Consider the following 21,588-nt stretch of genomic DNA (forward strand, 5'->3'; position numbering starts at 1 on the left):
ATTAAACAGTAGTAAAATCAATGCACAAGACTGTGAGATCTACCACTTTCTGAAATCACCATGATCTCCACTAATTTTGGGGGACGGTGTAAATTTTGTCTACAATCAACATAGCAACACATACACCTATTACATATGTACATATTGGAATATTCTGTGCCCAATAAATTATGCCAATAAAGCAAAACTGCATATATTTACATTTGTCGTCTCCTGTTGGCCATGATGGGAGGAGACAAGGGATATGTAAAGCAATCGCCCCCCATGACCGAATGTAAGAAGCTGACATATTGAATCAGATCATTTGTTGCATCAAGCACAGTAATGTCTACTGCTACATGTAAGTGGCTCTCAAGAGTCTGAGGAAGAGTTTTTCTCCATCACACGCTACACGATCTTTAGTTGGAGGTGCCAGGTATTGAACCTGAGACCTTCTGTATGCTTATTCAAACTTCTGCTTACTTTTTGAGATTTTACTAGTCATGCTTACCTCTGCAGCCATAAGGGCTAGAAACCTGTCTTAGTTTTTTAAAGAATGAAATATTTTAAATCCTCAGAATGCTGCGCAATATACACTGCTATCAGCACCAATGCATTTAAATACACATACAAGTTCATTCTTTTCATTCTGCTGCCATGTGTTAGAGGCTAGTCTTCCACAAAACCATTGTGCAGCTCTTTATTCACTAATCATTTTTATAGAAGATAAATAACTGATACTTAAAAGTTATTGCCCTCTCTTCCCCCAGCCTTTGATCCCAGGGACAAGGCAACCTTCATTAGGACTGACCCAACTCTATAAGAGGAATGTTATTCATTATCTACATTTTTAAAAGCAGCATTAAAAAAAAATGGGGTAGGGGGGAATGAAAAACACCAGCCATGGCCTAATCAAACTGTCATTCAAGCAAGTTCACTGCACTTCCTGCCACGGCGTGATCTGAAGGGGACCTGTATTAGGCGACCTGTTTGGAGCAGCCTTTCAGACACACCGCATTCAATTTCAAAGTGCTCGGTCAAGGGAGTGGGTTTGCATTTGCCTTGCTGGAAACTTTATTCCCTGTGAAATGATGAAATATTTCAGCGGAAATGAAGGATGGGTGAAGGGGGGTGGGTGAGGATGGCTGTTTGCTAAGACTCGGCTATAAAACAAAAAAGGGCAGTTATAAATATCCAAGCAGGTATCTTACCCTCTCGCCTCGCTATAAATCTGTCCCCTGGGCTTCCCCCACTGGGAGGGGAGATTAGATGCCTCGTAATAACCCTTGCCTGCACAATCCGACAGTGTTTTACAAGCAGAGCAGCTATGAGCCGAGAGTACCCTGCAGTACACATGAATGGGATGCTTCAGACTTCACTCCTTTCCTTCCCATCCACGCAGCTAGAAGCAGGGACAAATGGAGGAAAAGCTCAGGCTATGTGCTCTGCAAGGCCAGGTTTTCATTTTCGGTGCAGGGGTGTCCTGTGTGTCATGCTCCCTGCCTTTTCAATGTATTCTTTGATGTGCTCCCCATTTTGGAGTCCAGAATAAATTGCTAAACAAAACAGAACTTTTGTACAACTGTCAGTCTTTTTTCTGTCTGAAGACCTGAATACTAGGGATACATTTTTAAAAGCCACCGATTCTTGAACGAGATCCCGAGAAACAGCCAAGTCTGGGCTGAGCCAGCATTTCTTAGCTATCCTTACTCTTGGAAGTTTTCACAGAGTAGCTGTCCCTGCCTTATGTTGTGGCTGACAACAGTAGTAGAAAACAGCCCCTAGTAGCCTTGCATGTGTACATAGAGAAATCTGCCTCCTGTTTTGAAGGAGACATGAATCTGTAGTGCAAAAGGCATGTGGGTTGCATGATGAAAGGATTTACATTATGCTTCTAGACCATGGGGAGGCAAACTAAGGCCCGGGGGCTGGATCCAGCCCAATTGCCTTCGAAATCCGGCCCACGGACGGTCCAGGAATCAGCGTGTTTTTACATGAGTAGAATGTGTCCTTTTACTTAAAATGCATCTCTGGGTTATTTGTGGGGCATAGAAATTTGTTCATTCCCCCCCCCCCAAATATAGTCCGGCCCCCCACAAGGTCTGAGGGAGAGTAGACTAGCCCCTTGCTGAAAAAGTTTGCTGATCCCTAGACTGTACAAAGCAAGGCTGGGGAAGCTTTGGCCAAGATGTAGCAGTAGCAGCCAGTGAGGTGGGGCAGATCTGTAGAGCTGCTCTTCAATACCTGGCAGCTTAGCACGACAAGGCTGGGGCTGGGCAGGGGCAAATTCAGGGCTTTGTGGATATGCTGGCAGAGCCAATCCAGTGCTCCCACCAATGTACCCACCCTGCCCCAGCGCCATCCATGTAAGCTGCAGTTATGCTAACACTGGAAGGGTACCTTTGCCGCACTACCACACATAAACTGCTACTGGTTGGACTACAACTCCCATCATCCTTCACACACACACCAATATGGGGGCTGGGAGTTGGATCCCACAGTTTTCTCATCCCTGGTATAAAGTATATATTTAGTTGTTAATATCTTTCAATTGTTTCAGCAAGCAGTTAGTGTGCACGCTGACTTTCAAAATGGAAAAGTTGATTTAAACTTTCTTTTTTACTTGGTGATTTTTAAAAGGGGAAGGGGTAGATCTTTAAAAACTCATTGCTTTAAATTGCTGCAGTTTAAGTCTATCCACCCTCCTCAATGCATTAGCTGAGTGAAAAACATCTGAGTTTTCTCATCAACAAAATATTGCTATTTGGGTTCTGGGAAAATAAAAGTGTTGTTCAATAGAAGTGCTACTTTCAGGGAAAAGTCTCAGTCGCCAACTATAAATGAAAAACAACTATAGATCAAGTGTTACACTGTAAGCTGATTGTTAGGAAAGGTTATAACTGGCTTTTGAGCACAACATCTCCTGAAATCATAGCAAATGGATGGATCAGTCAGTTAGCTTAGATGTGAATTAATACCATTACATTACTAAAGAAAGCCCAGAGGGTTGTATATATAAAGTAACAAGAACCTTCACTGTAAGATATCTATGTTGAGTTTTCTCTTTCATGCTTATGTAATGCACAGAATGAAGTTTGTACACAGTATTGCATGGCAAGAAGGAGGATGTGGCATAAAGACAAGCCATACAAGATGAGATGAGAGAACTACTTTTTAGAATTCCACTTTGGTAAATAAAAAACTAATCATTATTCCATATGAGCAAAATTAAAGATGAGGCTTGGCCCATGCTTGGGATCGAGCTTTTAAGCTGCACTCTTAAGCACATTACTTGGAAGTTCAATTGAAATGAGTGAGACTTATTTCCAAGTTTATTTGCTAAGAATCCAGGCGCCAGTGTTTCTGGACCACAATTCTCCATACATAACATAAAAATAACAGCACTAAATGGATGTCTTGGGAATACAAACTAGTTGTAAGACACTCGCCTACTGCCACAACTGAGGTCAGATATGTACTCTAAACTTACAATAATGAAGGTGGAGGGAGAGCAGGATTTGGGCTGACTTTGGTTGGTATGGGAGCATCATCACACCGGATGTTAAATCAAAGTATTCAGTGCAAGGGTCAAGATTTGCTTGATTCCAGCAAACGTGAAAACTGTATGGAGAGCACGGAGAACCTCAGCAGATGCACTCAAAGGCAATATCTAAGCTGGTTTTTATTCCATAAAAAAAAACTACAATAAGAATAGAAATTATTTACAGCAATTTGTGGCTTGATTACTTCCTACATGGGGCGTCTTAAAATTAATCTGCTGTCAAGCTGCACATGCATCTGAAACCAGTAAAGCTTCTATCTCTCTCTGATGTTTTATTATTCCAAAACACACACAAATCAAATGTGTTGGGTTTTCTTTCATTCCGACAATTGTTCTCAGGCTGAGAGATCATGATGCCAAATTTTTGGTTAGAACAGGCTGCTATGTTCTAATATTAACCTCTCCAACCCTCCCAGAGAAAGAAGAGGATAATAAAGAGAAGACAACAACTATCTGGTGCAACATGTAGACTCATTCATTCAATGTGTTTTAAAATTCTGAAATTCCTGTGCAAGACTACATGTCTGAAACATTCAAACTATTTTTTTGACTGGCATGTTTAAATTTAAAATTATATTAGACAGACAGATACAAGAGATGTTCATCCACACTTTGGTGGTGTTGTTGTTTAGTCGTTTAGTCATGTCTGACTCTTCGTGACCCCATGGACCAGAGCACGCCACACTACTTGATTTATTATTCCATTTGTTCCATTATACATTCTTCCATTTATTTCAGACTCAATGCTAACTATTTCAGCCAAACTAAACGTGACTTTTACCACAAAGTTTGGCGTTGTGTTGCTGTTTTTGTTTAACCAATAGCTGGCAGGGGATTGAGCTGGACTAAACGTGAGTTCTACCACATAGCTTGGCATTGTGTCACTGTTTTTTTGTTAAACCAATAGCTGAGGTAGGAGGCTGACCATACTTGCTGTTTGCATTGGGAAAGAAAGCTGCCATTGGAACAATTGGGGGCTTATCCCATTGCTGATAGTTAGGAGTGGGGACCTGATCCAGATTGGGACCACAAGTTGGGGATAAAGCATTGAAGTACCCCATACCATACCATGCTTGCAAGCTGGTCATTGTCGTCCCCCCATTTTCAGTTGGTTAAAAAAAAAGATCAACTATACAACATCAAGCTAAAGGGCAAAACTAGCCGTGACTTTTATCTCTGTTTGCAATTCAGTTTTAAAAGACATGCTGTATGAACGCCAGGTTCCAAACATGTCGTATACTCCCAGCTAACTCTTGCAGCATCTACTGACTGAAGTCGAAACTGTCTTTGTTATTCAGCCCATAAGGATTTCCAAACTTACTGAGCACAACTGTGCATCTGTAGTATTAAGCAACCACATTTTATTTGTGGATGTTTTTGGCAAGCAAAATTGTGTGCGTGCGTGTGTGTTTAAACTCCATTTTCTATTAGAAACCTGAAGCATGGCTGAGCCACCACAGAGAACAATCCTGTACTTGTAGCTTTTGTGTTCCTATGTTCATCTGTCCCACTGCTATCCTCAAAACTACACCTGACAGAACTGTGATTCTCTCGCTGGCTGTTTTTTAAGAGCTTAAGACTGCCACCCTATACAGTGTCTTGGGGTGGCATCAGCTTGGCTCCTAGGGTTTAGAAAGGGCAATCATCACCACTTCCGCCAAGGCTTCTGCTTGGCATTGCTGCTGTTCCCATCCCTCATGTCTCCCCCTCTGGACATTAGTTAGGAGAGAATTAATCTTTCCTCCCTGTCCCTAGCTTGTGGCATCTTCATGCTATTTGTCTCACAGGGGCCATTTCTCCCTAGAAGCAAATGGCAGCCAAAATGTGTGCACCAAAAAGCTTCTCCTGATTAGTTTGTGGGTGTCTGTCAAGTTGCTCACACACAGAGGCACAGCTGGTTCACTTGTCCTCTCCATGTGAGTGAGCAGTGACAGGAACAAGGAAAAGGGACCTAATCTTGTTCTTTTCCTCTGGTTGGTAGTGAAAATTGTGTCTAGAGGGGGGAAGCAAGCAAATGAGTAACAGGAACAGAAATAAGGTGGTGTAGTGGGGGGTGTTCAGAGAAAAGGGCTCTTCTCCCTTCAGAGGGCATCTTGTCCAATGGCTCTCCAAACCTGGAGCTGATATAATAGCATCCCCTGATAATAGTCGCTTCCAGACAACCTATTCGTTGAGCATTCCTCCTGCACAAAGTTTGTACAGAGGTTATATGCCCTGCACTGGTTGTTGTGCATTCATTCTGATTTGCTTACAGGGAGACTTATATGACATTGCATCAAGCAGTTTGTTATCCCTTACTTTCTAGTGCATTTTCCCATTGCTTTTCTTCCTGCAGAATACCTGGAGTTTTTGGAAGGGGGTTTCCTGTGCAAGAACAGCAAATCCACTTTAATTGTGTAACCTGAATTTGCTGGTCTGTGACTGAATCACAGCTGAAAAAAATAGCAGCAGCCTGGAACCAGCCAGAAACAGAATAATAGACATCTTCCTCACAGGGTGAGGAGGTATGTGTGCATCTACATTAGGAACTTGTAGCATTGCTGATATTACAGAAGGCTCTCTGTGTTCCTGCACTACTTGTATCAAGACAACATTTGTGTGAGAGCTTAGCAAACAGAATATCTGTGTTCTGCCAACACACATTTCAGAGTCAAGCTATATGGGGAATGAAAAGTCTAGGAGACAACTCATATGTGGAAAGGCTGAAGGAAATGAGTATGTCCATCCCAGAAAAAGAGGAAGGACAGCAAGCAGCACAGTGACAACTTCTATATAAAATTTGTCCACATTTCACTTGTCTCGTGCACTTTCTAGGCATAGGCACAAGAGATTTTGCAATTGCCCTGCAGTTTTCCAGAGACATAACCAGGCGTTGGTGAAACTGGCCCCTGCTGGGGGGCGCAGGCCTGGTTGGGGGACGACAACAAAAATCACCTATCAGACTATGAAGTTTTTGGTGTATATGTGTGTGGTGATGTGCCACTGCTATTGCAGAGAGATCAAATGTGGGAGAAACTTCCAGTTCTTCCTGTGCCATGGCACACGGGTGTATGACTTTTTTCACCTTCCCTCCTTGCCTTGTCCTCACTCTGGACTCTTCAAGTAAAATGTTGTAATTTCTAATGTGGCTACTGTGCTAAAGTGATTTTTTTTTTGGAGGGGGGGACTGATGCAACTCCTTGCCAAGTGAGCAAGGGACCTTAGGTATGCCTCTGCAGCTTTCCCCTGGAAAACCTGCTCTATACCACTGAATCTGTGGGAAACACAACTGCCATTTGTTCCAATTCAGCAAGAGAAAGTGGTAATGCAAACAGAGGTGTGGATGAGCCCATATTAAAACAGGTTGAAGTGGGGAAAATTCTTCTTCACAGTATTATCTGAAGAGAATAGAAGAAACATAATCATACCATGGTAATTTAAGTTGAAGCTTGGATGGAAAAGAACATATTGCCTCTAAAAAGTAGTTCAGCAAAGGATCAAGTTGTCAAAAGAAACTATGAAGTCTCCTTCCTTCCTTCCTTCCTTCCTTCCTTCCTTCCTTCCTTCCTCCCTCCCTCCCTCCCTCCCTCCCTCTCTCTCTCTCTCTCTCTCTCTCTCTCTCTCTCAGTGTGTGTGTGTGTGTGTGTGTGTTCCAAATAAAGGAATATGTCAGTGAAGATGCCCTACCTGAGGGCAAAAAGTTGTACTAGGAGATTGCAGAAAGGCTCAGGTGCCAAACTAATGACCCAAGTCCAGCAGGGCTACAATCTCCAACATGCTCATCCATTTGTGTGGGCATATATATTTGTGTAGAAGATGTGCTTCACAAAATGTGTAATCAGAAATGGCCCCAAGTGGTCCTATGTTCTATATAGGGATGGTGGGAGAAACTTGATTTAAGTCCACATTTAAAGGCAAACCTACCAAATTCTTACTTTCTGAACCAAAACACAGCCATCCTTTAAAATTCACAGCCAAGTAAATCCAAATCCAAATGCATATATTAGTGAAGATAACATAAAAAATGCATTGTAAGGGGAAATTGCAAAACAGTTTATTACGCAAAATCGAAGACAAAAATGTGTTTATTGGGAAAAATTCACACTAAAATGGTGATGAATATTCATCAGGGGTTTTTTTAAATCACAAATTGCTGTAAAAATGTTGAGAACTTAATTGAAGACCGGAAAACTGAGATACAGAGAAAACTGAATCAGACAGACCCATCATACCCTAGTTATATAGCAGGGTCAACCAACACATTACATTACTCTCAATACAAAATGACTGCCAGGTGAAGCCTTTTGTGCTCAATAACTTGTCGTTGTGGAAAAATACTGTTTTTAAACTCCATCTCCTTTCAAAATGTACCAGACTGTGAACAATTCAGAGCAGCTGGAGCTTTGGATGCAATATAGAATCATTTTGAACTTTTATGGATTCTATTCCTAATGTGAATGGTGGAAGGTGGCAGAAAGCAGTCTTTTGGAAATCATTTACAGTTAAATGCAGAGTAATGCTTTACAAAGGCTAGGTTGTGACATCATGGTATCTTATGATTTAATATATAGTTCCCTAATATTTCTGGGCCCAGGGACACACTTGAAAATCTAAAACTGCTGTGGGAACCACAAAAATAACAATTTCATGGGGGGGGGGAATTGTTGATGCTGAGTCCCCCTCCACAAAGGCAAACCACCTACCCTGCCAAAACATTTGGTTAAGTACTTGTAAAGTTGTCCAAATCCAGCTCTGTAATGAATGTTAACTATGGCTATTTTAAACAAGCCATCTTCAGAAACCATGGTTTAAACGAGGCTTGTTTGAAACTAACTATAGTTAATGTTAACCACAGTTTCTCATGCTTGGATGACATAACTAGCTGAGGCTAACAAAAATGGAGGTGAAAACTTCTGACCACCTCCTTCCAAACACATGGGGTGAGGGAGAAGTATGGAGGGCAAAAGTGTGCGATCTCAAAGAAGCTGGGTTCGTTCACATCTTTCTAAGGCATAGTTTAGTGTGATGTCCAAACACAGTCTTTATGTCTGGCACCTTACACATTTTTTTACTGTTAGCTTTTTTCTTCTCTTCTCTCAATGGTGACTTTTAGAGGGACAGAGGCAATTAGATTAATATTATATCATTATATTATTTTCATCTTGAACATAATTTGGAATTGATACTAGGTGGCAAAATATAAACTCCCATAATTTATTATGGCAGAAGCCTTATACAGCCTTATATGTATGACATTTAATAAGTACTGCACTCTATTCCCCATTGAGAATACACAAAAGCTCTTTCAGCCAAGGTATGCACTATAGCTCTCACCTACCTATGCATGTCTTCCCATCAGAGTGTAGTACAAACTTCACATGGCAACCACACTTTGGCCCTTGATCTGTATCATCACAAGTGTGTTGGCATCCTCCATTTCCATAGTTGCAGGTCACTGGAAGGGGCAATAAAACATGCACATACTAAATGATAGCTCTCAAATGTTATCATCATGAAGTCAGTTACTCAGAAACTTGGGTCCAAGTTCTCAGGACACTGAAAATATCGATCTAAATAAAATTCAGTGGTTTATGCACTCCAAGGACACTCATCAAATAATGTAGGTAGCCTTTTGAGTTTGCAGCAGCCAAAGCATCAATATTTTTAAAAGACCTTAACAAATTTATAACAACATACACTTTTGTGCAGTAGAATGTACTTCACCAAATCAAAAACAATCGGCTCTATTATCCCTGCCACATAGAAGGGGAAAACTCTTTGTATAACGCGGCACCAAGAGGAAGATATAGATAGAAAGCAGGAATTGATGCAGAAAGCAGAGGTGTACCTGGGGAGTCAGTGAAACCAGTCCCCGCCAGGGACACAGGCCCATGTATGTGTGCAAAAATCACCTTTCAGGTGTTGGAGTCCTACCTTAGTGAACCTGCTTAAAGTGAAGGTATAACCAGACCAGATTTTCACACAACCTATTGTTCAATGAGCAGGTATTCTATACACAAATATTTGATTTGCCAGGGTTTATACACCACTTTCTCCCTTTCTTGCATGAAAGCTCATACATCTTTAAAGATGTATGCTCTAAGATGGATGTTAAGGGGAATCTACTACTATCACTATTCCCGGCAGCTCTCCCACCCCCCTCTTTTTTAAAAGTGGGGAACTGGCACCAATACACCCACCCACATGTCCAGCATGCTAAAACATGGACAATTTCACAATCTGGAGATGGCCAACTTGAGATCTACTTTGTAAGAGAATGCTCACCCCTTTACGCTAGGGCACTGCATCATATATATTTGGGTATAACTAGGTGTATAGATGGGGATGGGGTGATGCTATGGTCTAAACCACTGAGCCTAGGGCTTGCCAATCAGAAGGTTGGCGGTTCAAATCCCTGCAACGGGATGAGCTCCCTTTGCTCGGTCCCAGCTCCTGCCCACCTAGCAGTTCGAAAGCATGTCAAAGTGCAAGTAGATAAATAGGTACCGCTCTGGCGGGAAGGTAAACGGCGTTTCTGTGTGCTGCTCTGGTTCACCAGAAGCGGCTTAGTCATGTTGGCCACAGGACCCAGAAGCTGTCTGCAGACAAACGCCGGCTCCCTTGGCCTATAGAGCGAGATGAGCATGCAACCCCAGTGTCATTCGTGACTGGACCTAATGGTCAGTGGTGCCTTTACCTTTAGGTGTATAGATACAAGGATGTGCAATTTTTTTAAAAAAAAATAATAATTGTAAAAATTGACTGTGTGGTTTTGTCAAATTGACTGTGTGGTTTGTCTTAGTCAAAGAATACAAGACTTAAGTTGTGTGTTTCCTGCCTCTTCTGCAAAATAGCACAATTTCATTTAAAAACCACCCAATGCTGCTTTTATATGGGCTTTCGAGAGAGGGTCCCCAGGCAGTAACTTACACTTGCAGTCTCGCTGATTCTTGGTGAGCTCAAAGCCGGGTCGGCATTCACAGGCAATGCCACCCTTTGGGGTCTCCCTGCAGATGTGGGCACAACCATGATTCTTGTTCATGCAGTTCATTCCTTCTAAAAGAGAAAAGAAACAACATAAAAGCTACCCAAAAGACACCAAAGGAAGCAAGGAAAAGCTCCAGGTATATATACATGGAGTATATACTCTTTAACTGTGAAAAGGCATGCATAGATAAATTCTGGAGCAGGTTACTGTAAAGTAGCCTTTCCCAATCTGGTGCCCTCCATATGTTCTGGACTACAATTCCCACCAGCTCTGATCACTGGCCATGCTGCCTGAGTAAAGCATCTTACTAACTTCAAAGTCTCAAGATACCAAATAATGAAGAATAAGTTATTTGAGATCAGCAGATTACCACCAAAAAGCTTTTCTGAAAAGTACCAGTAAGTTTCATGCTAAATACAGGCACAGCCTCAGTCTCAATTTCAGTAAAATGTGCTACAGTATGGATATTTTATTGTTCATACTTTTACTAGATGAAAAATCCAGGTTGAATTGTATGTTTTATGGAGATGATCACCACTTGACACTGCATTCCCTGCCATTTCACTCCACTGCCACTGCTCCATTGTGCCCAAAACTGAGCGTCCTCCAACCTTTCGCATTATAAATCCCACATCAAAACAGCAAACTTTCTCTTCAATTAGATTGTTCCAGCCATCCCTATTGACCAGCATCTTCCCTTCATCCTTCCAGTTGCCCAGTACCCTAGTTAGCCTCTCCTTCCATATCCCTAGCTCTATTCTTCAATGATGCTGTAGGCAGGCAGCCAACTAAGGCCCCAAGAGGGGTCAAAAGTCTCTCAGGCTCTCTCTGTGCTGTAAATCTGCCAGAGGCAGCATTAGCTACAGACACTGCTGTCTGGCCCATCCAAGCTGCAAACAAAACAGGGTGCTGCTGCTGACTCATGCCCCTGGATTGTTTGTGCTTTGCTCTGGCACGGAGGACCGCTGAGTTCCAAGTTTTAGCATCCATCTCTCCATGTCGGCCACCCACCACAGGCAGAAACCAGAGCCAGGAGGGCCATGCCCCCTATCTCATGGCCTGGAAGGGCTGAAACAGACCAGGAGCCACAGGGATTGGGTCTGTCTGCTTGCCTTGTTGTAAAAGGCTGATGTTGAAGCCTGAAAAGAAGAAACAGCATATTAATTCATGGAGGAGGACTATCAATTCTTCTCTTATACTGAAAACCTAAACCAGTAGGTGCAGCAGCAGGTGAACAAATGGAGCTGTTTTTCCACATAACAGGGAGCAGGCATCACACAGGGTCAAACTACATCTGATCCTAACTGTATGGTTCTGCTCTTGAGTATGTATACAGTTTTGGCCTTCAAAAATTGTCAGCAAGGGCTCCACCCACCTGGAACCTAGCAATGCGAGAGGAGGGCAGGCGGCTTTAACCCTTTGTCACCTGCTGAGTTCCTAATCCAGACCAGCAACCCTGAGCCTGCAATTTGCATTTTTAAAAAGTCATATTGGAACTCATGTTTCATGGAGAGAGCTGCAGCACCAACCCAGACAGACTTCTGAAAGTTGTCGGCAGCAATTCGGATCTGTTTCATTCCTCGCCACTGCTATTATTCTTGGCAGTCTAATGCATCTCGTAGCAGGAGAGGGCAGAGCTCTCTGCGCTTGCAACCCCTCTCCTGCCAAAGAACTGCTGACAGAAGCACATTAAGCAACCCCTTAAACAAGACCCATCATTCGTTAGCCACTGCTCTAGTGAACAATATATGCACAGCTTGGATATCAATTCTGGAGGCATTTGACATTAAGCATCTTAAGGAAGCATGGAAGCCTTCCCCACTAAACACTACCCATCATGGACATTTCATGGGTCTTTTTCTATGCAAGGACCTTAACTACTAATGAAGGAGGAGGGACAAAGCAATGGCAAGGAAGAGAGAGTGGGACTTCTGCCCAAATAAAAGCTTGCGTAAAGCATGTCGTGTGGTAGTATTAGGACATGAAGAAGGTTCTGCATCACACATTGCAAAGTGGATGCTCAGAGCAAGGTTGTGATAAGCACAACTGCTGCTGGTTTAGAGATGCTTGGAACAAGGATTTAGGGAAATGTGTAGGAAATCACAATTTGCCACTTACTGTTGGCTCTCTTTATGTTTGTCTTTGGAATGAATCACTTCTGATATATTTTTTGAAGCATAGTACAGTAAATAGTATCTGGTGCTGGCTCACCAGAGCAGCTTCATCACGCTGGCCACGTGACCCGGAAGTGTCTCCGGACAGCGCTGGCCCCCGGCCTCTTAAGTGAGATGGGCGCGCAACCCCAGAGTCGGACACGACTGGCCCGTACGGGCAGGGGTACCTTTACCTTTACAGTAAATAGTGAAGTCTCAACCCTATAGGAAAACAGAGGTGCAAGTACGTAATCCGTAATCATGGTTTTCCCAGATTACGCAAAAGCTTTTGTGCAGACAAGTCTGAAAGTACAGCAGAAATAGTGACAGATTGTGAAATGCAGCATGTGCCTCACTTCCTCTTCACACTGTTTTTATAAGCATATCACACAAAAATAAATGCACCAATACAAAAATATTTATTGGCTAACAAAGGCCAGCACAACACATTAGGCCCTGTCCGCTAGAACTATAACCAGAAATTAATTCAGTCTATGTGACTGTTTACTGGTAATATGAAAGTATACTGCTGTGTGTGAGAGAGAAGAGTGAAACCGTGGCTGTCATTATAGGCCTAACCATGTACACAATCAGAGCATGTTACAGACATTGCCAAGGGACAGGGGAGCTAGTGGTTGAGAAGGACCAGTACCAGCAGAAGTTTGTTAGTGCTGCACATGGCCTGGAAAACGAACAGTGTTTTATGGGACTCAGTCCCACAAATATGCTAAAACATAGTTTATGAAATACTCACTGTCCAGGATCAGCAACCGAAAAATAAGCAAGGAGAAATAACTAGGATAGGCATCTGGGAAAACAGTTTTTTTATTATCTTGGTTTTTTTCTGTCTACAGTTGCTTTGCTCTCCCAATACCTAACATTCTCTCACACGCTTCCCTACTTCCTTCCCTATTTTATGCTGAAGCTTTTTCAGAACCAACCAATTGCTGAATATTTTCCTCCCCCTGCTGTCTCTACCTGAGCTCTTTGGCTCCATCACAACTGGAAAACCAAGGATCTGATGATACCCACAGCCTCGCTATCCCACTACTATTGCAGACAAGAAAAAGTTGCCAGAACCTCAGCTCTAAAAGCTGGGTTCTGTGGACACTGAATATAACACTCGGTGGATTTTAAATATTATTTAACAAAATCCACAGGCAGACAGGAGGAATGGAGACAGCTAGTGTGGTCACACACAGCGTGATTCCAGTAAGAGATTGCATGCAGAATACTCTGGCGCGTTCCCTCAGAAGCATCTCATTTTGAGCATGAGTATCCAAGCAAGCAGCTGCTGGTTGGCTCCCTCTGGCAAAGACTACATAGGAAGCGCAGGGTTTCTCACGCCATTTTACAGCATCAAGAGGGGAATTGACGCAACCGCAACAGTTGTCTGACTATTTTACAGTCTACCCAGGGTATAATCTCAAGCTTCCTTGGAGGTGCTGTCGGCACAGAGTGCCAAAACTGAGCCAAAAAGCTACTTGACTTCAGGGCAGATACTGGTAGTGGATGGGCCAGCAACAACAACACTGAGGGGTCCTGAGGTGGGGAGGGAAACCCAAGAAAGATCCTCTCTGGTAAACAAGGTGCATTTAATGAGGATAGGGACATGTTAATGGTCAGAAGGTTTTTCTGCATGAAAGCTATTCATGGATCAGTTCTCCTCAGTTTAACTGTTCAACTTCTATCTATTTCTCCATTTGTTGAAGATACAAGGAGCTGAGAAAGGGCAGTATTCAGCTAACAGCACAAGGATGACCACTATCACAACAGGTCTCCCCCGCCCCAATCTCCCCACCACCCCATGTCCCTAAATCTGCTCTGGAAGGTGGTGGGAGAAGGGGGAAATGTTCTGCTGCACAAAGAGAAATCCTTGTGCTGATAGAACAATCACTTTAATGCTGTGTTTAATATAACCCAAAGTCTTTGATGCAATGAGAAAATGTCAGAAGAAATGCTGACTTGCTGGGTTAGGCCAATGCCCCCATAGAGTTGAGTATCCTGTTCTCACAGCGGCCAACCGGATACAAGCAAGACAAGCACTCTGCCCACCTGTGATTCCCAGCAGCTATTATTCAGAGGCATACCACCTCTAAATGTGGAAACAGAAGACAGCCATTGTGGCTTGTAGCTGTTGATAGCATTATCCCTACATGAATCTGTCTAATCCTCTTTTAAAGCCAGCCGTGTTGGTGGCCATCACTGCCTACTGTGGACGAGTTCCATATGTTTCATCATTTGAAGTCAATTGTTTGACCATGTTGGATTTCTTTTGCAATTTGCCATTTACATGTGTGTAGAACATGCAGAACAAAAGGCATGAAAGCTAGACTGGGTCACACACCCAAACTCAGAGAAGCAGCTCCAAACCTTATGCAACACAATCTCCCTAATTCTACTGAGGGGACCTCTGTGCAGTGGCTTCCTGTATTCAGTGCCGCAGCACAAAGGAAGCATATCTGCAATGTTTTCGAGTATTTTCGAGTATGGAGGAAACATAAGTAGAAAAAGCAAGAATGCTTTCTAGAGTATCTGTGACAAGACTGTGCATCAGTTCAAGCAGACTATAAAAGCTACACAAACCCCCTTTCAAAGAACTGCAAAAGACTACAGAGAGCCAACATGGATGGAGTTCATTGTAGAGTGCAGGGGTTGGACAAAGAAACATGAAGAGGCCCAACGGTTCACAGAACTAGGGTTGAAAACACCTAAAACCAACACTATGTTTGGAAGGGGAATGAGTAAGAAATAATAGCGCCTCCAATTCTAAGTTACTGGTTTGAATCCAGCCTGAGTCATTAAAATCAAGTCTGTTTCCATCTCATGGCTATCCAGCTAGATGCATGAAATGAGTTTTGGAAGAGCTTGCTTCAGTTTCTGAGAAGGAGCAGTTTATGATCAGTTTACATTGTAAAAACTGCTGCCACTGCAGACTTTAACCAACACCTCCCCCTTTCTGGCAGTCTTACTTTGAAAGCAAAAACAGGAAAGATAGACTGAGCATCCATGGCAGCACTAAGGAGGAATGGTGGTATGTCAGAGAGAGAAATTTATTCACAAATCATAATAGAGAACATGGTGCTCATTTCTAGTGAACTTTCAATATCCACATACAGATGAGTGCAAACAATCGGCAGCTCCAGCAGTGCAAAACTGAGCAGCAGAACTGCCTCCTGGGACAAATAGTTAAGCCAATGGCTCACTACTAGACTAAGTTCACCAGAGCCTAGCCAGACATACCTGAGTTCCAAGAGAGGGTAGCAAACACTGACCACTCATAAGATTTGGAGATGAAGTCTAGAGTAGGTCAAAGGCTTATAATTTCATGTAAGGTCCATAGAAAGTTCAACAGAAACTGGCTGACTCTAGATATCTGAATGGGAGCTGAAACAACAACACTGTTATATCAGCAACTACCAGTGGAAGATTTAAGATTTAAATGATCAGCTGGACACATTCTTTCCCATCCTGAATGTAGTAAAACAAAGGGTGCTTCCACTTTAGGTGGAACTGCCAGGTTTCCTTCGTGGATTCACTTTTTACAGGGCATCAACACAACTTCACCATCTGAGCATTCTCATCCTGTGGTTATCCCATCTCTCCAGAGGTAGAAAGTCTGGCTTTTTCAAAACAGCACAATCTCCATGCCTTTAGCATTACTCTTTTTAAAGTCATGTGGTTTTGACAAAGGCAATGACATACTGAGAAAGTAAACCTACCATAGCTCAACAAACATTCATTATAACCCTTTGCAGTGGATGCCATATTATGAACCAGGTTTTCCCCTCACATAATCTTTTAATTAGCACTAATACACTTCAAAAGAAAGAAAGAAAGAGTATAGTGCTATAACACAATAATGCTATAATGTTATTTTAAAACATTAACACCCATTCTGGACCATTCAGCATTCTGTTTTAATGACAAATACCTCCAGTATTGATGTTGGGAACTAAAGGGAATATATAGGATCAAAGATATTCTGCCTAGTGGTTGTCCTATTTCAGCAACTTCATTAAAGGAAAAACTAAATGATACCCTGCACAACTGGCTCCAACTAACTCAGGTCTACTCTTTTGCCTAGCTCTTGCTGAGCAAAGGAGAAGGTCACTATTCCCTGACACTCTATGAATCACTTTGTCTTAATGCTACCTCAAGAAAAGAGAGCATGGCTTCCAATATACAGTGGTACCTCTAGTTGCGGACTTAATCCGTTCCGGTGTGCCATTTGCACCCCGAAAGGTCAGCAACTAGAGTGCCTCTTCCGACATGTGCACAGCGCGATCAAGCACTTCTACACATGCACGAAGCATGCAAATCACTTTTGTGCATGCGCACATGCTGAACCCAGAAGTAAACACTTCCGGGTTTGCCGCTTTCGTAAGCTGAAAGTCCATAACAAGAGTGGAACGCAGCTAGAGGTACCACTGTATACAGAATTTTACTTAGCATGGAATCAGGCTCTTTTCAGGGGCTATGATTAGTATGGGAGAGTGACCTGGGTTTCATGATAGAGGAACAACTGTGGGAAGAGTTGTGGTCCAAACCCCCACTTAAAATGATTTCTGTAAGAATACAGGAAGTCACACTGAAAACAGTGTTATGATGGCATTTGGACTCCACTCCACCTGTCAAAAATTGGCAAAGGTTACTCTAATTTATGTTGGTGGGGTTGTAGAAACATTGGAACATTGCTTTACATGTGTTGGAATTGATGCATAGTTCAGAGATTCTGGACCCCAATTTTTGACACTATTTCCACCATCACCTCCTAGTGCTCCTATCCTTGTAGTGTGGTACCAATTCACCCATTATGCATAAATCTGTGTTTATGCTTCTTGCCACAGCCAGAATGCCAGTGGTTTCCCATTGGAAATCCAACTAACCTGCTTGCCAACAGAGGCGGGTAGCAAAAGTACTTTGCACTTCAGAACACCTGACATACAACAGATAGCCCTTAATGGTTCATCAAAAATAGATGACTTTTATTTTAATTGGTACAGTCATACCTCGAGTTGAAGTAGCTTCAAGTTAAGTATTTTCGGGTTGCGCTCCGCGGCGACCCAGAAGTAACGGAGCGAGTTACTTCCGGGTTTCACTGTTCACGCATGCGCAGACGCTCAAAATGACTTCACGCGCATGCACAGAAGCGGCGAAACGCGACCTGCACATGAGCAGTCACGTCTTACGTTTACTTTAGGATGCGAACGGGGCTCCGGAAAGGATCCCGTTCGTATCCAGAGGTATACCACACTATACGTTTTTCTCCTATGTTAACTTATCTGCACAGCCCACTAAACCTCCTGCTTTACAGATAAATAAGTGGAGAGGCTTTATTGAGAACTAAATTGACTCACCTTTTTCTTCTTATACGTGACAATTGTATACAACATTGCACTCTCTCCTGGTTTTCCCCTCCCCTCTGTATTCTCATTTTATTTTTCTATTTTTATATATTACACTTATCATTCTTACTGCAATTTTATGTGCTATGTCAATAACCATACTGACAAAAAATAATAATTTAAAAAACAACTAACTTATAAGGAAAGGGAGACTCTGAGAATGGGTGCCTGAGTCAGCCTATCTCTTCAGTCTCCAGTAATTTCAGCCAGCTTCTCCATTGCTTTTCTCCAGTTTCTCCTTCTTTTCTCTTTGGTCTCACAGGGAGCAGGACAGTAGAATAAAACCAGGCATATCTGCTTAATGTGACTGAACTCATCATAACCTGAGAATCAGAATCTGCCATATGCCATGATTTATTGATCTGCCCACGGGCTCACATATGAGGCGAAAGTCAAGGAAATGTAGAGGGAGTGGGGAATTGCATGTGCTGTGTGTGAAGCAAAAGAGTTACAGCAACACAACAACACCTCTTCAGTAATTAATTGATAAAAGTGATTCTTTTAAAAAATCAGAGGGCTCTAAGGAAGAAATAAAAGAGAGAGAAATCTTTTTCTTAAAGTAGGACAATGAGGAGGACAACTGAATAGCAAAGGCAGAAAATGCTACGCATAACAAACAGCACAGATGGGAAACAGCAGAGGGGTGTGGAAGTTTAGCAAAAAGCTTAGTATTTGATAAATGGAGGAACCAAGGAACAGAACAGATATGGGGCAAGATCACAAAGAGATTTAAAGGTTAGAAGAAGTTTAAACTGCATAAAGAACAATAAAGAAAACCCGAAAAAGAAGAGTATAAATATATACCACGATGCAACTGCAAAAAAATAAATAAGCAAAAGAATTATTCTCAAAGTAGCTGAGAGGCAGGAAGACCAGTAAGCAAAACATTACTTACTCATCAACAATTAATCAACACAAGACAGAATGAGAGTCTGAAAAAGGGTTATGGTAGAATCAGCAGGTAAGAGGACAAATCTGAGAAGTATTAAAGGGGGGAATCTTGCAAACAGTATTGTGAGCTGGGAAAGAAAGAGAAGCATTAAAGGCAATGCCTAGACTGGACAGCTGATAACTCAGAGACAAGGAAGAAATAAAAGTGAGAAACACTATACTTCTAACTTTTGAGTGTAAGACAATGATCAGGCATGTAAACAGAAGTAGCTATATGAAAATCTGAAAGGAGGAGGGAACAGACAGCTGGATTTTGTGAGGATACCATCAGAAATATTGTAGGCCAAAGTACAGTCAAATTACTCAGAGGAAGAGGATAAAAAAGGGCTGAGCTTGAGAGAGTCCAAAAATAAAATAAAGAGAAAATTGAAGCAAGCCACTGACCTCATTTGCACGTCATCATGGCAAACCATCGTCTTCCCTGAACCTATGATAGGTTTGTATCTTTGAATCATATCTCGTATGGAAGGTTCTCTTCCTTCTAATTAGATCATTTTCCCCATGAGGACAATTTCTTTTACCACAGCCTGATACAGCACTATTAATGCATTCCATTTGAGGGAAATTCCTCTCCTTACTCTACTGCAAGAGTTGAGGATTACTGTTTGCTTCTTATGGATCACAACCCTGCTGACCTTGTTATCTTGCCCAGAAGACAACAAATACATATGCTCAAAGGGCAATTATGTTGCATTAGAAATTACATATGTAAATGAAATCAGCTCGTCACATGAACAAAAGCATTTTCGCTATCCCTTGCCTGCGCAAGGCAGAAGAGAATTGTCAATAATTAGCAAGAAAGTCATTATGAAAACAAAACAATCCAAGGGCTGGGAACTTGTGGCACTCCAGATGTTGTTGGGTCGCAACTCCCACAATCCCTGACCACTGGCAACACTAGCTGGGGGCTGATGAGAATTGGAGTCTAACAACAGCAATATCTGGTGGGCCACAGGTCCCCCCCCCACTCTAATCATTAGGAAGCAGGAGTCAGATCTGGGATTACAATGCCGGAGATCATGGTTCAATCAATTCAGAACATTTTGAATTATGCCAGGTGCACAGAAACTCCAAAGAAAAAAGTTACCTCAATAAACTATTGTGGCTAAAGCAGGGATTGAGGGGGACAGACAAATCAAAACAGAATCCTGTGCCAGCTGGAGACTGCAAATTTCATGGCAAAAACAATAACTCTTTCTTTCTTGGCTTTTTAGCTTTTCTTAGAGGTTATTCCAAGCAACTGAAAATAAATGCCAAAGATGAGGTGGTAAAACCAAGACACAAGAAATGACAAGAAAAGGCGAGTCCTGTGGGTTGTTGTGGCAAGATATTTCCCTCTTTTACTTCGGTAAATTGTTTGGGATATGCATTAGCTGCCACTACTTGGCATTAGAGTTTCACAGGCTTTTGAAAGGTCTTTGATGCTTGCATCAAAAAGCTTGTTTGGTTTTGCCGCAGCTTCTCTAACTGACATAGTCTCCAACAAAACTAAGCCTGACCGTCAACATCAAACACAGATGAGCCTGTTCCTGACAAAGCTGATGTTGGAGTCTTCTGCTCTGCTTGCATAGAGCTTATCTAGCAGAATGGCTATGAGACTGTACTACATATCAGAGAGCTGTCAGAGCTAACAACTGAGAACTGTTTGTTCTGCAGGCAGTTGCCCCAAGCAGTGAACTATCAGAACTGCAGCTGGCAGTTGTTTCTGGCAGTGAAGTTTTACCAGGTTCTAGACCAGGCTTCCTCAACCTCAGCCCTCCAGATGTTTTTGGCCTACAACTCCCATGATTCCCTAGCTAGCAGGACCAGTGGTCAGGGATAATGGGAATTGTAGTCCAAAACATCTGGAGGGCCAAGGTTGAGGAAGCCTGGTCTAGACTGGCTTCATCCACCCAGGCTGGGCTTTGGGCCCTCCTGAACAAGAAAGGTTAGGAAGACTTCCTGTTTGGGCTGGGATCTTGCATGAGCAGCAAGGTCATCCTGGCTCTGGTGTGCTTCTGTGCTAACTCCTGGCCTTTGGCTTTGACACCCTGGTTCAACGCAAAGTTTTCTGCTCTTGGCTCACCTCTGACAGCTGTCAGCCTTGACACCTGATATTTATCTCAGCTCTTCCATGAACTCATTAAACAGCCTTATAGAAGTCACTTTCTCTCAGCCTCAGTTTCCCCAGCTGCAATAAGAGAGCGACACCCTTACTGATCTTTCTTATAGGGTGGTTGTGGGGATGACAAGATGCAACCACATTGAATTTTGTTTCTTACCATCAAGTGATATATAAATTTTATGGGGGTCAGAAATGTGTGAAATGCTTTGAACACTCCAAAAACTTTATGTAAATCTAGGTCTTTATGTAAATCTAGGCCTTTATGTAAATCTAGGTATAGCTACTAGGTATAGCTAATCCAGCTGTTCTTTCTTCTTTCCTTTAAGGAAAAACACTAAATCATAATTCTTCTAAAAAGCTTATGGATGATGAAATGGTAATGATTAAATATCACTGTGGTGGGCACAGTATGAGTATCATTTCAAACTAACAATCTGCCATGTTGATAATGTGGGCTAAATAGT

At 42.4% G+C, this 21,588-nt stretch overlaps 1 protein-coding gene across 7 annotated transcripts in view; it reads right to left on the reverse strand.

Annotated features, from left to right (window-relative positions):
- SCUBE3 (signal peptide, CUB domain and EGF like domain containing 3) overlaps window positions 1-21,588 on the reverse strand; it is a 109,116-nt gene that overhangs the window by 41,582 nt on the left and 45,946 nt on the right. For 4 of the 7 annotated variants that reach the window (XM_083509175.1, XM_083509180.1, XM_083509179.1 and 1 more), the window contains exons 5-6: window positions 10,451-10,576; window positions 8,859-8,975 (exon numbers count right to left, since the gene is read on the reverse strand). In XM_083509175.1, coding sequence (XP_083365301.1) covers window positions 8,859-8,975; window positions 10,451-10,576 — 243 coding nt within the window. Of the gene's footprint in view, window positions 1-8,858; window positions 8,976-10,450; window positions 10,577-19,404; window positions 19,603-21,588 lie in introns of those variants that run through there. The other 3 variants (XM_083509176.1, XM_083509178.1, XM_083509181.1) reach the window with 2 other exon arrangements.

Source organism: Podarcis liolepis (assembly GCF_965112155.1).
Source record: "Podarcis liolepis genome assembly, chromosome: 6".
In the NCBI taxonomy this organism is placed as follows: Eukaryota; Metazoa; Chordata; class Lepidosauria; order Squamata; family Lacertidae; genus Podarcis; species Podarcis liolepis.